Here is a 17,230-nt window from a genome sequence, read left to right as displayed (position 1 = left end):
AACTCATGAAGAGCTCATAAAATGTTCAAAACATTCAAAACAGCAGCAGGATTCCCTCCGTTGTGCAGAACAGAGACGGCCGCTGTCGTCTGCACCTGCTAATAATGGGCAACACAGGAACTTTGATGAGAAGAGCCAGGTATGCTTTTTGTGTGTTTTTTCTAGCATTTTCGAAACATGCTCGTCTGACCAAATATTGATGAGGCTCTTCCTCGTTGCTCCACGTTTGCCCTCTAATGTTAAAGTTACTCATTTTGGATACACCGATCTTTCCGCGTCGTCAAATCAGCTGCATTATGCGTCGCATCTTGTGACATTACGTCCGGTTTTTGGTCCGTTTACATGTCTTTGGTCCGTGTTGCGTTCATATATCAATCGAACCGCACCAGAGTTCGTTTGGAAGCGGACCGAGACCCATCTTTTTAGCGGTCTCGGTCCGCTTGTTTGGTGCGCACCAGGGTTCGGGTGGCATATGTTCACATGAACCGCACTAACCGAGCAACCGCACCAGGGTTCGTTTTAATCGAACCAAACATGACAAGTGTGAACGCACCCTAAATTAACATGCATTATTGTTGACGAAAAAGAACGAGACTAAAATTTTTTGTATAAAATAAAAACCAAGATAAATTCTCTCTTCATGTTTGTCTACAATCGTCTCTACTTTTTCATCATGAGCTGTTATAAATTAAAAAAAAAAATCATCTTCCGCATGTGTTCGTGCTGTTGCTCAAGTTCACGTCTCGTCTCAAGGGGGTCTCACACCGGACGCAAAACTCAGTGCCATGCCACGTCTTTAAAATTCGAAAACATTGTTTTCAATGAGTGTACGCACATTCGGTGTTTTGTTCAAAATCCTGCCGCGCCACAGAGCTCCAAAGTGTGTCTGTGGTGACGTCGCCTATAATAAACGATAATGATTTTCAAACCTGAACCAAACATATTTTTATTCAAACATCCTCAGTCTGTCCTTAGTCTTTAGTCTGCCACAAAAAAAAAACATTAAAATAATGAACTCAAATGTCATTGTGAAAAAACCCAAAAACAATGACTGTTGTAAGTAACACTGCGTAAATCAGACCTTTCTGTATAGCCTAACACTAATAAGCTTAAATTAAAATAACAAAATAATTGTGTAGTGACGTATTTTTTTTGTACACAGTGCCGCAAACAATCAATCACTCCTTTACGCGTGCATCACTGCCCTCCTCATGGCTGCAGCAACTTGCGCTCTACTTATCAAGGATTAAAACAAAAAGGGGACAAAAAGGTTTTATTGTCTTTGTGCATAGATTAATTACAGTAGAGGTGTTTTTGCTTTTTAGCAGCGTTGGGGTACCGGTACACCAGCCATGCCAACGGAATGAATGAAAATTAGCTTACCAATGCATATCTAAATTTGCACCTAGCCGCTTAACGTATTTTTTTAGAACTTAGAAAAAAAGGTGCTGCAGCCAATGAACAGCCGGCGGAGGCTGGTTGCTGAATGATTCAACCTCCGCAGACAGTTTTTAATGTTGATCAGACAATAACTACTCAAGATTTTGCTTTACTATAATTTTCAGGACAATTTGGGCCAGATTCAGGATAACAGTTTAGATTTCGGGACAGTCCCGAATTTTTCAGGATGTCTGGTCACCCTATGCTCTCACTCTGGCAAAGTAAATCTCACACCAAATTTGTAAATATGAAATTCAAACAATAAATAGCGTTTTGGCTCACTTAATGTGGCATAACAGTTAAAGCCAAAGCTGTTGAATAACGACATGCGTTCATCTCCCGGCAGCGCGCGCGGTCACATGGCTCATGGAGCTCTCAATAGTTCCACACAAGCCAGCGCTGTCAATACATTGAAAAGACAACAGCTTCACTACAGGTAAACAGTACAGTAATGAACATGTTGAGGAGATGTTTTGGTAGTAAAAACGATTAATTATAACGAGCACTTAAAATATTTTTCTTTTCTTTTCTAATATATTTATTATTTATATTACAATTAGTGTACTGATTAAGGTTAAAATAGAGAATTCCAATGCAAAGAGGCAAATTTAGAGTCATTTTGTGGCTAAAAATATAATCATTTTCCTTTGTAATACCCATGTTGTGCCTGTATGGCTCTTTAATAAATAAATATACATGCATTTAGACTAGATTTCCTTAAATGTGAAATTTTAAAACATTAATACCTTGCATCCTAATATTTTAACTATATTATACTTATATAAGCACACACAAGTGAATATAATTTAACCCAAGAAAAGTTTAAAGGTCCCGTTCTTTGCGTGTTTTCGAAGCTTTGATTGTGTTTACAGTGTGCAGTATAACATGAGTTCATGTTTCGCGTGTAAAAAAACACAGTATTTTTCACACAATTTACTTATCTGTTATGGAGGACCAAACCTGCACAAATGAAAAATAAATAAATGAATGAATGAATAAGTAAATAAATGAATAAATAAATAAATATACACATATGTAAATTAATAAAAACATAAAGAGATAAATAAATAAATGTGATAATAGGAAAATAAATAACAGAATAAACGACTTGATTAAATAAATATGATTAATTTTTAATCAAATACATTTTTGTATTATCCTTCCCGTAATTTATTATTTTCAGCTTTTATAAAAATATATATTTTTTACTTTTATTTATTTGTTAATTAAATTTAACATTTATTTTTACATACATTTTTATATTTATGCGTTCATTTATTTTTTACATTTATTTTTTCCACATGCATTTATTTTTACATTTATTGATCGATCGATTCATTTCCAGGGTAGATGCAGGAATCCTGAAGTTAATTTCAATACCTTTTTAAGACTTTTTAAAGACCGTCTCAAAATATTTTAAGACCTCATCGCACTTCAAGTTCTAATCGGCAACAAACCTTTAATAAACAGTTGTAGTAGATTGTAGACTTAAAATCTCTAGCGTAGGCCAATTTTGTATTGTTTATATTGCATATCTGTTTTACAACGTATGGAGGGCGACACATTACCTAACTGCGCATTTCGCAAAATACATGACGTCACCCGTAGACAGCGCTCGCCAGGGATGGAAATGAACTTTTTTCAAAGTCTACCACTCAATGTTTTTACCAGCCACTTTTTTGTTTTTAACAAATTAATACTACAAGCTCTACAATACTTGGGCAGTTTATTTAATCTCAAGTCTCAATGAAATATTGACATTTTCACGATGATTTGTGGTCTTTTATGGCTTCCAGTTTTATGGTTTTTAGTCCCAAGAATGAAACTATTTGTTTTGGCATCTTTGAAGCGTGTTGACAACACACCGAGCAGAACATTGTCAGTAGGGATGCACCGAAATCAAAATTCTTGGCCGAAACAAAAAAAGAAGAAACCAAAGCCGTAAACCGAAAAATAAAATTCAAACTAGAATGTTTAACTCGACCTCACTCATGTGTACATTAAATAATAATGTACAGGCCTACTGGCCTGTAGAAAGGTACAGAACTTGAATAAAGTAATCAAATGTAAAATAACTGCATATTTAACTGTTTAAATGAAAGATTAATCCTTATTAAACTTACAAAAGCTATTCAATCAAGAGCATTGTTTAATGTCAAACTGAATATAAGGACATCACTCAGCAGCAGTAAAGGCTACTGCGCCTTTAAGACCTGATATAGGAATATGCTCGTCTTTCTCGACTGTGCACACTATACAGTTCACTTAAGGCATATTCAGACTATGTCTGCTAGGATACTCATCAAGATGGACATGTTGACATACGTATTGTGTGAGTTTGTCCGTTTAAGCGCAAGACTTGAAAGACAACTCAATATTTGCGCGCTGTGAGACGAGCGCGCGCTCTCGGATGATGCACAGCTTCAGATCTTCTCTCAGCGCGCGCGAGTCTCACAGCGCGTCTTCACGCGAGTGATGACGGAGAAAACTACTGGTCATATGCGCACATACAGCAGCACTCGCATGCATTGAACAAAGTTTACAAAGAGGTGAAACAGCTCGGTAGGTGAAGCGAGTTTACCCGCCACAACTCAAAATCAGCCGCATTTGGCTGGTGGCGGTGCTAATTTCCATCCCTGGCGCGTGCGCTCCGAGCCGATCTCAGACTGAGCACCATGTTGTTTTTTAATACTTATGGGGATGAAAAGAAATATATTCATAAATACTTTTTGGAGTCAAACTCTTGACAAAGCTTGAACAAAATACTTTCAAAATTTAAGACTTTATGAAGCCGTGATAAGACTTTTTAAGACTTTATAAGGGTCTTAATTTTCCCAAAATTGATTTATCACCTTTTAAGACTTTTCAAGACCCCGCAGATACCCTGATTTCTTTTTCTTTTTCTGTGTGCAACATGTAAATGAGGAGGCGGTCCTTGTGTAGCTTCAGCGCATCATTGGTTGAGAGCTCACCACAGTCTATGAAGCTCACGCACGCAGAATCAGACCAGCTGAGGAGAGTTATCAGTAAATGACGGCCGCATAGTTCTTTCACTAAACAAATGTATCGATGTTTCCAGCAGTTTGACCCATTGAGAGATACATTTCAATGGTACTTATCAGAAGAAAGTGCGATGGTCGTCGTCCCACCTTAGGAAATCATCAGGAAAAGCCTGATGATTTCCTTGTTCTATGAAGTCCCTCCTTTAGAAAACGTAACGCGTTCTGATTGGGCCAGCGCTTCCCGTGTTGTGATTGGACAGCAGCTTAGCGCACTTTGCCCAGAAAGGTCCCGCCTCTTACCATAACGGGGAGATGCAAGCGCTGAATGCGCACTCTTCTCCTCGTGAGAGAGCAACAAGACCACTCTCCCTATTTTGCATGTACTTGTGGGCAGAGGGTTAGTCAACAAACGCTTCTAGTGACGTCATTAAATCCCTACACTTCCTGCTGTAGTCCAAACCGGCCGTTCACTGTAGGCTTTGAAAGGGAACTTCTGTTAAATAAAATATCTTGCTTGGCATTGAACTTTGAGCGTTATAATTTTAAAAGTATTATTTATGCTCTAACAGCAACATTACACACTAACTAAAGTTTTAAAGATGGAATCGCGAAGAACGGGACCTTTAAAATAGTGCTTAAAAAGGAAAACTTTTTTTCCCTTATATGTACAGTAGGCTATACATATATGAATTGATACGGATCGAAATCGATAAATTTAAGTTAAATTTTCATCAAGTGTATTTTGTCTGATAATTATGACATTTAACCAATATTTGAGATGTGTGAAACACTATTTGACTGAAATAGTATTAGAAATAATCTCAGAAATGATTTATGTAAGAACAAGACTAAAATGTTTCAACTAAAACTTGACTAAGATATATTGAGTTGTCTTTTGACTAAAACTAGACTAAAATGACAAGACTTCTAGTCAGCTAACTAAAAAAAGATATGTGAATGACTAAACTAACAAGGACATTTAGCACAAGACTAAGACTAAATTAAAAATAGGTGACAAAATGAACACTAGCCTTGCCAAGCTGCTGCAGGAAAATGAGATGTCTCTCCTCAAACTGCACTGGCTCCTCGTTCTCAAACGCTCCAGTACTGAAACCAGACGCTCCTGTTCTGCTAGGTAAAATGTCACTCTCCTTCACGATCTCATAATCTGAGAACAAAATTCATTCCTCAGCATTACACAGTAAGTGCAAGAATGACCAACAACATGAATACATTGACACATCAAAATGTCAGCGGGGTTGGGTCAGACTGTGACTGTACAGTGACTGTCCTGACCTGGGCAGAAGAGACTGTTGAGGTCTCGTATGATGGCTCTGAATGAAGGTCTGAATGATGGCTCGTAGTCCATGCAGCTGTTGATCAGGTTAGCAAGCTCTGTCCACTTGGGAGCAGGCAGTTGGTGACGGTTTTCATAGAACAAGTGTTTCTGAATGGAGGTATACAAGAAATGTTCTTCAAGAGGTTCAGACTATTCCTTTAACAGCACTTCGTCCTAAGAAAGGATTTTCTAATAGATATTTACTGTATTTGTGGACGCAAGTACTGATTCACCTTGGAACTGTCCATGCTGGCAAGTGGCTTTTCTCCTCCGCTGCAAATCTCCCATAAAGTTGTCCCAAAGCTCCATTTGTCTGAGGCAAGGCTCAGGTTTTTGGGATCCAAGATGCATTCAGGGGACACCCAGGGGATTCGCTCCACGAGAACTGAAAACATATTTAAAAAATTGAACTTAAAACGAAATGATAAATGCAAATATTTTAATCAAATAACATATCCATTTAAATTGTTTATATGGTCATGCGTTGTTAATATGCTTTAAGATGAACGACGTGCAAATTCATAAGTAGACACCATTGCTGAGTATTTTCTCCTTAAAACTGCAGTGAACCTCAGTCAGAGACAGTAACAAAAACACAGTTTGAAATCGCCCCTGTTCGCTACATCACAAAAAAAGAAAGGTTATCCTGCTATATTTTTCTGTTGATATAAAAAATCTGGTACATTTAGCAATATAGCAGGCGAATTATGTATATGATGTATATTACGATGTTATGATGAACTATGCCTTTCTACACTGACGTTCTAAGTTGGACAAAGCACGATACTGATTTTTAGAAGGTAGCTGTCTGACTCTGAGATGGCGAACGCAAACATGGTTTGTGTGACATTAGCGACACATTATTAGCTGTTTGATAACGTAGTCAAGCCAAAGGCTACTCATATGAATTACCGCAATGTGATCGCTGTGTAGAAAGGGTTACATAAAATGCATCATCTTTCTGATACTTGTAGACAAGCCTGTAAAATTTGCTCTTCCACTTCTGATTCAAACATATATGGCTGAACTAAACCAGTAAGTGGAAACTTGCCATTGTGCAGCGTTTAATACAGTAAATTTAACCAGTTGAACTGGTGTGATTAGGTGGAGACGGGACTAATTTGCATATACATGGATCCATGTATACTAAATAAAGCAAGGGTACAGAGTACATTCAAGGAATTTTAAGGCATGAAGAATTTATTTTCACAGGAAAAAAACATTTAAAATATGTCATTTTGGTGATAAAAGGTTAGTTTTTACAAAAAGGATTGACTAGAGGGGGAATTTATTTCTAAATGATCAGCATGGGGCAAATAAATTCCTTTCGCCTAGTTTCATTTTGTTAAATAAAGTTAATTTAATTTAGTAAATATAATTTAGCAATTTAATGTATATGGAATTAGTTTTAATTAAATTATGCGGTGAGACACAAGTTGTCATTATGTTGGCTATCGGCTATTAAAGCAACCCAGATTTGTGGACCACACCGCTATTTGACTTTGTTTGGACTGTATTAACAACAAATCTTAAAGGTATTGCTTACCCAAAAATGAAAATTCAGTCATCGTTTAATCACTTGTGTGTCATTCCAAACCAGTATAACTTTCTTCTGTGGAATAATGTGTATTTATTGTTTTGGGCCTCATTGACTGTCATTGTGTGTACAAAAACGGTTGAAACATTCCTCAAAATATCTTTTTTTTTGTGTTCCACAAAAGAAAAAGTCATACAGATTTTGAACAACATGGGAGTTAGTAAACGATAACCTATTTTTTTTTTTTTTTTTTCATTTTTGGCCTGGTGAACAGATGGTTAATAAGATGACCAATGACTTCTGCCCTCTACTGGTTGGTGTGCATGTACAACAAGTAAAATATGCTTATGCTAAAATATACTTTGTTCCAAATGATTATGCAAGTGACACATCAGTAGGATTTCAGTACAATAACCATTGAGATTTTAGTTTTTCAAAGTGTTAGTTTTTTTGTTTGTTTAATTTTTTCATATCTTTTTAAATACCTGAAATTAATATTAGACAGGTTTGTTAAATAGTTTGCCAACTCTACATAAAGAGGTTGTTTCCCATTATTAGGCAAATCACAGTTCTCATGCAACATCGGGAGGAAGATGAAAAGCATAAAATGGTGCAATGTTATGCAAAAGGCTTATGAAGCATATGATACCAGTTATCAAAAAGATATGGATAAATAAAAACATTTCTTTAAAAAATCTAAAATCTAAATGTTTATTGTGCTGAAATATTGTATGATATGTCACTTGCATAATAATTTGGAACACATTGTATATCTAGCATTGACATTCTACTTCATGAAATCTTGAAAAGCATTTTTGTTTTATTTAAAGGGCTAGACCACCCAAACATTTTAATTCTGTAATTAATTACTAACCCTCATGTCCTTCCAAACCAGTAAGACCTTTGTTCACCGTCAGAACACAAATGAAGATATTTTTTATTTTTTGACACCTCCATAGATAGCTTTTTAATTAAGACTTTCAAGGCCCAGAAATACATTGTTAAAATAGTCCATGGGACTCCAGTGGTTCGATTTTTGGGTGAACGTACCCTTTAATTTGAATTTCTCTTGTTATTCATCTCTGGATGTGTGTCCACATTTTGCTCTTTGTGTGTGTGTGTGTGTGTTTATGTGCATGTGTGTGCATGTATGTTCACTACTTTTCACTACTCCTAATGTGTGTGCACTAACTTGGATAGGTTAAATCCAGAGGTCTTCACGTCATGTCACTTAATTATATTAATTTGTTATAGTATACAGACCTTTATTGTACAACATTTCTTCAGGTAACAATTATTTTTAGTAATGTTACAAATGGAACTAACATCACTAAACAATTCTCATTCATAGAGTTGCATCTCTTTCACATAAAAAAAAGTTAGAAGAATTTTTATCCTTTTCTTTTCACTAAAAAGACATTAATGTGAAAATGCAGTTAGAATGTTACGAGATGCTTAGCATTTAGCAACAGACAACCAATCGCGTGCCTCAAATTCACATGCTTTGGACCATCACCCGAAACATGTTGTATAAAGAGTCAATTCAGCATTTTGATGAGAAAAATGTCAAATGGAGACGAAAATAAAAATTCTACAATAATATGAGAGTGTGCAATGCTAGAGCTTTTATATAAACAGGTTGCGTGCTGCGTTCGTCCAATCAGCGAGACTGACGCCACAATTATGCAAAGGACAATAACTGAGGGATTAGGAATGTACAGTGTGAAACGTCATCTTATGAATACCCATGATTAATGTAAATCATGAGCCATGTGAATTATGTAGCAAGATAACCCAGGATTTCGTTTACCCAGGGTTGAAAATCCCCCAGGGTTAAGCATTTCAAGTGTGAAAAGCCTTTTTCTGTAAAATTTGTGGTTATGTAAAATTATTGTTAAATAATTATTTATGCTGATTAGCTCTAAAAATCTACTGTTTTTCTTTCAAACGTATTGGCCGTCATTTGTTTTGTGTGGAAATATTCATACATTCATTATTCATTCACTTTATCATGGAGAATAAGCGGAGGGCAGCGGCTGCTTCATGACCAGTTTGATAGTTCTGTGCGATTGCCACTGGGAGGGCAAAACCTGACCAACATATGCAAATATCGGAGATACTTAAAAGGCACACGTTCTCCCAAGAGCCTTTACACTGTTCACTCACTTTCTCTAGGCAGCACTGTGATGCTGATGCCAGGGTCACTTAGTTTGATGAATGGAGGGTTTCCCAACGTCCTGTCCTCCTCCCTGATCAAAAGGATGTTTTTCGCACACACATTCCCATGAGCCAGATTCTTTTCCTCCTGTGTGTGAAAGAACAAAAGCATGAGTCTACTTGGCTCACAATCCACATGGGCTATTCCTGATTTGTTGCTGTTTCTTACCAAAAACAGCATAGCCCATGCAAGCTGTTTGGCCACTTCCAGCTTCCACAGGATATTAACTAATATTGAGTTCTTGTTTTTCTTCAGGTATGTGTCCAAGGACCCAAACTTCACATATTCCTGCACCATGATGTCTAAGACAAAAAATCCACAAGCTCAAGTATATGGTGGTAAATCATTTGGGTCACATGTGAACAGTGTGAACACTCACTCTCATCTCCGCACACACAGATACCGTAGGTCAACACCAGATGCTTGTGAGTGAGCTGGCTCATCATGCTGGCTGCCTCAAAGAAAGACTTACAGAGAGTGGAAAATTCAGAAACTGAAGAAACCACATGGCACATCAATTTATCAAGCATAAACAAGCATACTTCCCTTAGTGAGCCTGAGACACGTCACGTCTTATGAAATTTCATATTAAAGCAGAGGTCTTCAACCCTGCTCCTGGAGACCCACTGCCATGCAATGTTTATATCCAACTGACCCTGAAGCGCTTGATTAGCTGGTTCAGTTATATTTGAGCTAAACTCCTCAGGTAAGTGGGTCGCCAGGAATCAATTTTTTTTCGTTTCAGGGAGTCATAATTCAATTCCAAAATGATTCCAGAATTGCTTGCACATTTCCCCCTACATTTATGTGGGCCGTTTTTATGAAAAAACTCTATTAAAAGAGTACATATATCTTACCTCAGAGTAATTTCTGTGTGCTTTGTCCAAAACTTTGACAATGACTTCAGTCTTATGGGTTTCTCCGTAGTCTCCCTGCTCTTTCCGAATCCCTTTGAAGATCTTGGTGAATGTCCCCTGACCTTGACTCTCACCCTGGAAACAATATTACACACATGTAATCATATGAAATTAACATTTACACTACCATTCAAAAGTTTGGGGAATTAAAATAAGTCTTATGTTCAGAAAGGCTGCATTTATTTGTACAATTTTTTTTAAAGTAAAAACAGTATTATTGTAAAATATTATTACAATTTACTGTTTTTTATTTTAATATATTTTATAAAATACATGTAATGGCATTCATGTAATGTCAAAGATCCTTCAGAAATCATTCTTATACGCTCAAATGCAGCTCAAGAAATGTATTATTATTATAAATATTAACATCAACGTTTAAAACTGAGATGCATGTTTTCCAGAATATAAATACAAATCTTTTGTAACATTATAAATGTCTTTACAGTCACTTTTGATTTTTTTAATGAATCCATGCTCAATAAAAGTATTAATAATAAAAAAATCTCATCCCGTGTATAAGATAAAAGGATGCTTACAAGCTCAAGGTCTTCTTTCTTGATTTTGTGAAATACCATCTGACTGATGTTGTGTCTCTGCAGTGAGGAGGACAGGGGAACCTCCAAACCGCGGTGACTTCGGCACACCAACAAACTCGACTTCTCTATTCACATCAAAAACACAAAGTAAAAAAAGGAAACCATCAACCCATTATGTCAAAGGATAAATATCAATAATACAGTTTCACAATCAAAAGGGTTTGTTTTCGAGAAGATGATACTGTAGAGTTGTATATTTCTGATACTCCTCTATCATATAACTATAATGAGAACATCATGTGCAGTACTGACCTTTGGCCTTTGGTGAACAGCACCTGGTAAACTGAAATATGACGCCATCTGATTTGACAGTTTCCTTCTGGTAACACTTCAGCAGCTCCTGTAAGCTTCTAAAACTCCTTTTGGTTCCACTAAGATTGTAGTCGCCATTCTCAGACCTGGTGATCAGGCAGTGCTTGTACTCCACATCCTCATACGCCTGATAGAAAGAAATCATTATGTCAAGAGACTGTCAGGATGTTCAGAAGGACACAAGTTGAATGTAAGCCATTAAATGGTAGAAAAGTGATAGTAAAGACAATTATAATGTCTAAAAGATTTCTATCTCAAATAAACGTTGTTTTTTAAAACTTTTAATTCATCAAAGAATCCTGAAAAAAAGTATAATGTTTTCCCAAAAAATATTAAAGCTGCACTATTTAACTTTTCCACCCGCTATTCAAAACATAGGTGTGGTTTGATGACGCAAAATCTTGGGACATGTGGTCTTCACCTCACAGCACGGTGGGAAAGAATCGGGATAGGACCCAGGCAGAAATCATGTTCATGGATGCGATTATGAATGTTACTGTAGTTTGAAGCAGAGCAGCACCGAGTGTTGTGGAGCTGAGCACGGCTACTGGAGGCCACATGAATGGATTGTTACACAACACACGGCTCGCGAGCAACGGGACTTTTGTTATGACTGGTCGCCGGGGCCATTTTCCCTTTTCCGGTCATGGGTATGAGGTAACGCAGCTCTGTTTATCATATTAGATACATGCAAGTGTGTTTAAAATAATGTTATGATGTTACTCATACGCTACATTACGTTGTTCGCTCAGCAGCTGCTATGACACTTGTTGCTCACCGCAGTAAGAGTAAAGAGTTTCTGCTAAATAAAACCATAAACCGAGGGTAACACATATGACGCAATTGACAGGGTATCTGCAGGTTTCCCCAAGTCAAATTTAAGACTTTTTAAGACCTTTTTAAGACCATTATGAATAAAATTTAAGACATATATCACGCAATAAAAAAACGCATAGGAAATGCAGAATCACTCAATTAGGCTACTTAAAATTATATTATTTAATTTATTTAAATTGAACAAAGTATTAGTAAACGTATTATTCATAGCTCAGTCCCACTAGGATTAGCGCATATATATATATATATATCTCAATTGACCAAAATTAGTTTTTATTTTGTGGTGGTCACTTCCATAGATTTGCAAACATTTTTTTTTTTTATAATTAGGATGCAACATTAACCATATTATTATGTTAGATGCACAATAGTCACATATTGCAATAAAACTGACAAAATGCATGAATCTTGTTTTGTTATTATCAAAAAAGGCTGGTTCAGTTGTGTGCGATCTATCTTTAATAACATGATCGCTTAGGGTGGGAACCAACATCTTAAAAGTAAACCACAGCAATAATTGCTTAATATAAGTAAAACGTTTTCAAGTGATTACGTAATCAAGTAATCGGTCATTAATAAAATTTATTATAAACAAATGACAATAGGACAAATAAATACAATATAAAGATGCATATCTACAAAGAGGAACACTCCACCGTTTTTAGAAATAGGGTTTATTCAACTTCTTTAGACATTTAGATATGTGGGCAAATGCATTTGTCTCAGCGCATGCATTGTTTTAGTTCGGCAGGGTCGCCGCTAGCTTAGCTTAAAATGCATTTCCCCACATATCTAAATGTAGCAAAGTACCAAAGTTGAATAAGCCCTATTTCTAAAACAATTGGTGTTCCTTTAAGTGTAAGTGCTGTTTCCCCCGTTTGTGTTGTTGTTAAGCTATATTAGTTTGCTTTCACTTTGAGAACATACTAATGCGCAGATCCAGCGCTTACTTACACGTCCCAAACTTTTTAGCTCAAATCAGGATATAGACATATGGATAATGTGTATATTTGATCGTTCAAGAGTAACCTTAGGGTAATGAGCCAAGAAATAACACATTCAATACACTCGCGCGAGCGCTGACAGGCAGCAAACACACGCAGCCTGACATCGGAGTTCGGAGTTTACATCACTGTTATTAACTATTTTAGTGAAATCGGGTATATTATACTTTTATTTGGTCATTAAGCAAGATGGTGAGAAAGATTCGCCTTCGCGTTCACGATCGCGGAACTGCAAGAACCGTCAGACTCAGCTGAAGAATAAAATCCGTTTTATGCGTCTGTGGGGTACGATCAGAAAGAGGCTCGTGCCAATAACACGAAAGCTGATTGGCTGCAATACACGTGGCATGCTTGTCTAATTTGTAGTTGTACTAGAGCGAACAATAGTTGGTCTAGCGAAAGAAAGAACTACAAACACCACAGAACAAACACACACACACACACGTGCGCGCGTGCTGCGGGAGGCGAGAGCATTTCAATGAGGTAGCGTTACATGAACGTAGGAAAATTAAGACCTGTTAAACATTATTTAAGACCTAGAACGCAGTGCTTCCGCGAATTTAAGACTTTTTAAGGCCTTATATTTTGATTTTGAAATTTAATACTTTTAAGACTTTTTAAGACTCCGCGGGGACCCTGAATTGACAGGCGACTTCCTCAGACGTCCTGGTTTCTTGGTAAAAATAGCAATTTTCTCAAAATGTACATATAGAAAGAACTCAACTGAACAAAATATATAACACTGGCCTAGTGCTTTTTGGATATTTTACTGCAAAATACTACATATTTCCTTTTTCCACCACTGTGCTGGTCCTGGTTTGGAGCCAGAGCCTAGTTTCAAATCTTTCCACACCTAAAGCACCAGCTCTGAACCAGGAAAAGTGGTTCTTAAGTAGCACGAAAACATTGCTGGGCTAGAAGCAAGAACCGCTTGCGTCAGGGGCTGGGGGCTATTTATTTTTAAAATAGCAGTTACTCAAGCTAATAGCTGCTCGATTGTAATCTCAGTCTATACAAATCATGGCGAACTACACGAATGCATTGGATTCGCTGTGTTTTGATGCCGATGTAGGATCATAAAGCCATGAGCATCAATAGTAAACAGCGTTCACCATTGTTGATGGAAGGCTTGTTCGAGATGCATCGGTACTGTGCAGACCGATCGCCATATGACATCAAAGTACAGCGAGAGCATACGACTCCTTATGCTTTTGAATCACTCATGCGGTATTTTGATATTACATATCATTTGATGTTTGTGTTTCCCGCTGCATCGCTAGCGTTGCTGAGAAAGATGATACATATACAGTGACGCAAGAGCTGGCTCTCTAGCATGTGGAAAGGCAAACCGGTTCTTTGAAGGATCATCAGTCGATCCAACTATTTGATCTGCAATTCCTCTCCATAACATCCTCTCCTCTCAGTCGTATTGAGATTTTTCTAGTTGCTGTGGCATTTGTAATAAATTTTGTGTTCAGACACCAAAGAGACCAGCTGCTCTTTATTTGTCTTGCCTTGTTGCACCATCTTCTTCATCTACTTACTTCCTCTTCGTCGTCATCTTAGGAATCAATTTGTGCCCGGCAAGACCGTTTTGAGCTTGAGCGCCACAAAGTAGTGTTTTACTGTAACTTCAGCAGCTCGAGGCAAGTGAAAAAAAGCACCTATCTCATTGGTCTGCCATTTTTTTTATGTGACACATCAAACCAAAAAAAAGAAGAAAAGAACCCCAGGCGTTTTTTTTTAAGGTGCCCTAGAATGAAAAATTGAATTAACTTTACCAGAGTACATGGACATCACATACAGTGAGTCTCAAACACCATTGCCTCCTCCTTCATATGTAAATCTTGTTTGAGAAAAACACCACGGAAAACAAGCCATTCTCAACATAACACCAACTGTGACACAATCGCTAGGATCATTAATATGTACGCCCCAAACATTTGCATGACAAACAATGTTCATTGTCAGACGGAAATGTGCAGCCGAATCATTGGGAGTTAAACAGGTAAACAAGCGTCACACGAGGACAGCAAAAATGGCAGATCATGGAAATAAATGTTATGATCAGGGCTGTGCAGGGGATGTGAGGACTTTTCATAGCCTTCCCACAGATAAAAAATGTCAACAGTCATGGTTGATGTTTATTTACAATCGGCTACCGCAACAATTTAATTAAAACTCGTTTGTTTGCTCGGCCCATTTCACCACGGAGAGTTTTTCTAACCTGGACAATATCAAGCAGGATTGACTCAGCGTCTGATACTGGGCTTGGACAAGGCTTCTAGTCAATTTGTTAAATAAATATACATTTTTGAGAACTGAAGTATGATTATTTTGCAGTAGGTGAGTAGTAAACACTGGGTGCGTTTACATGCACACCAGTAAGCTGATAACTCCAAAAAAATCAGCTAATTGAAATAACCAGTTTTCCCCGTTTACATGAAAACCAGTAAACTGACAGCGCAAGTAAACCATGATTACATGACTTTATAAATAAAACAGGTTATTTCCTTGTAGTGACGTCAAAAATAATAATGTCCGTATTTGACTCTGAGTTTTTCAAATGTTACGTCAGTTGTGATGTTAAATAAAGCGTGCACTGTGTCAGCGGGAGATTTACGGCTCACATTATCCCTAATGCTGTTATGCAGCGTTTAGACTCAACCTCTTTTACTTCTGCTGCATGAGAAAAGAGAACACATCTTTAAAATTTTCTGGATCTTAAAAGAGTCTGCGTTTGTGATATATGTCCTTATTACACGGCTTTGTGAGATACTTGATTCTGATTGGTCAATCGCACATTCCAGCGGTATGTTATTTCCAGACAACCGCTCATCCGGGAGTTATCTTGACCGTTACTACTTCTATGCTTAACGCTGGCACCATCTTGTGGCTGTTAAATACTTAAACAGCCATGGCTACAATGGAAGACTTCAAGGCAGGTTTCCTTTATAAAGTTTTAAATATAGATATTTTTCTTACACAAACGCATCGATTAGAATCAGAAGGCTCTATTAACCCATCGGAGTCGTGTGGAGCACGTTATTTGACAGACAGCTGCATTTTTTATGGACTTCAAAAACAGCTACAACTACTGCTGGGATTAATGTTAGCCTGGACTTTTTAAATATAACTCCGATTGTATTTGTCTGAAAGAAGAATGTCATATACACCTATAATGACTTGAGGGTGAGTAAATCATAGGTTTGGTTTCATTTTTGGGTGAACTAACCCTTTCAGCATTCATTTTCAACATTTAGCAGCAATAGATAAAGGCTTAAAACAGTTTGGAACTGTTTTTCTTCGTGGAAGCTTTGCGTAAGAGCTAATAAAATATTGAATCTCAAGACAATATTTTGTGTCTAATTTATTTGAGACTAGTAGCCGTGTAATAAGTGGGATAATGTACACCCAGCCGGATGTACATTATCCCAGAATAAACATTATCGCATTATCGCAGAATAAACCCCTTCAGAGTGATGCAAGACCCCTATGCTTCGCGTCGGGGTGCTGATCACTCTGTCGGGGTTTATTCTGCGATAACAACCGACTGGGTGTACATTATCCCTTACTTATTTCATGCAAAATGCTAGCTTGCTCTGTCTGGATGCCTTTAAATCTGCTCGAAGTTTGCGTTTTTGTCACCTATCACACATGCGCACTTCAATAAGCCAACAGAAAGCAGGTTAATGTGTTTACATGCAGCCCAAAATCGGCGTAAGAGGAAGAAAACTACCTGTCCCGACCGGTTTATGCTTACACCGTTTATGACCTTACACCGATAATAGAAAACAGTTTACCGTGTTTACATGATCATGTTTATTGTCGTCTTATTGGGCATAATCGGCTTAATCGGGTGCATGTAAAAACGCACCCACTGACTATTTTGAGTGACTTTTAAATCAGTACTCTACCGTCAAACTGTAACGTTACTGTAAGCAACATATTTATGCGCTACCCAGTTCTGTTCTTGATTCAAAGTTAAGAAGCTATCATTGTCAAATCATTGCCATGACAGATGG

At 37.3% G+C, this 17,230-nt stretch overlaps 1 protein-coding gene across 1 annotated transcript in view; it reads right to left on the bottom strand.

Moving 5' to 3' along the window:
• Window positions 1–17,230, bottom strand: part of jak2b (Janus kinase 2b) — a 69,757-nt gene that overhangs the window by 12,177 nt on the left and 40,350 nt on the right. Inside the window, exons 10-18 of the mRNA XM_067438113.1 lie at window positions 11,305–11,491; window positions 10,993–11,117; window positions 10,394–10,528; window positions 9,916–10,003; window positions 9,705–9,838; window positions 9,485–9,623; window positions 6,015–6,166; window positions 5,739–5,889; window positions 5,474–5,610 (exon numbers count right to left, since the gene is read on the bottom strand). Coding sequence (XP_067294214.1) covers window positions 5,474–5,610; window positions 5,739–5,889; window positions 6,015–6,166; window positions 9,485–9,623; window positions 9,705–9,838; window positions 9,916–10,003; window positions 10,394–10,528; window positions 10,993–11,117; window positions 11,305–11,491 — 1,248 coding nt within the window. The remainder of the gene's footprint in view (window positions 1–5,473; window positions 5,611–5,738; window positions 5,890–6,014; window positions 6,167–9,484; window positions 9,624–9,704; window positions 9,839–9,915; window positions 10,004–10,393; window positions 10,529–10,992; window positions 11,118–11,304; window positions 11,492–17,230) is intronic.

The sequence above is a fragment of the Pseudorasbora parva genome, chromosome 3 (genome assembly GCF_024679245.1).
Source record: "Pseudorasbora parva isolate DD20220531a chromosome 3, ASM2467924v1, whole genome shotgun sequence".
NCBI lineage: Eukaryota > Metazoa > Chordata > Actinopteri > Cypriniformes > Gobionidae > Pseudorasbora > Pseudorasbora parva.
The sequence above is the reverse complement of the archived record's forward strand: the minus strand, read 5'-3'. Positions and strand labels throughout refer to the sequence as shown.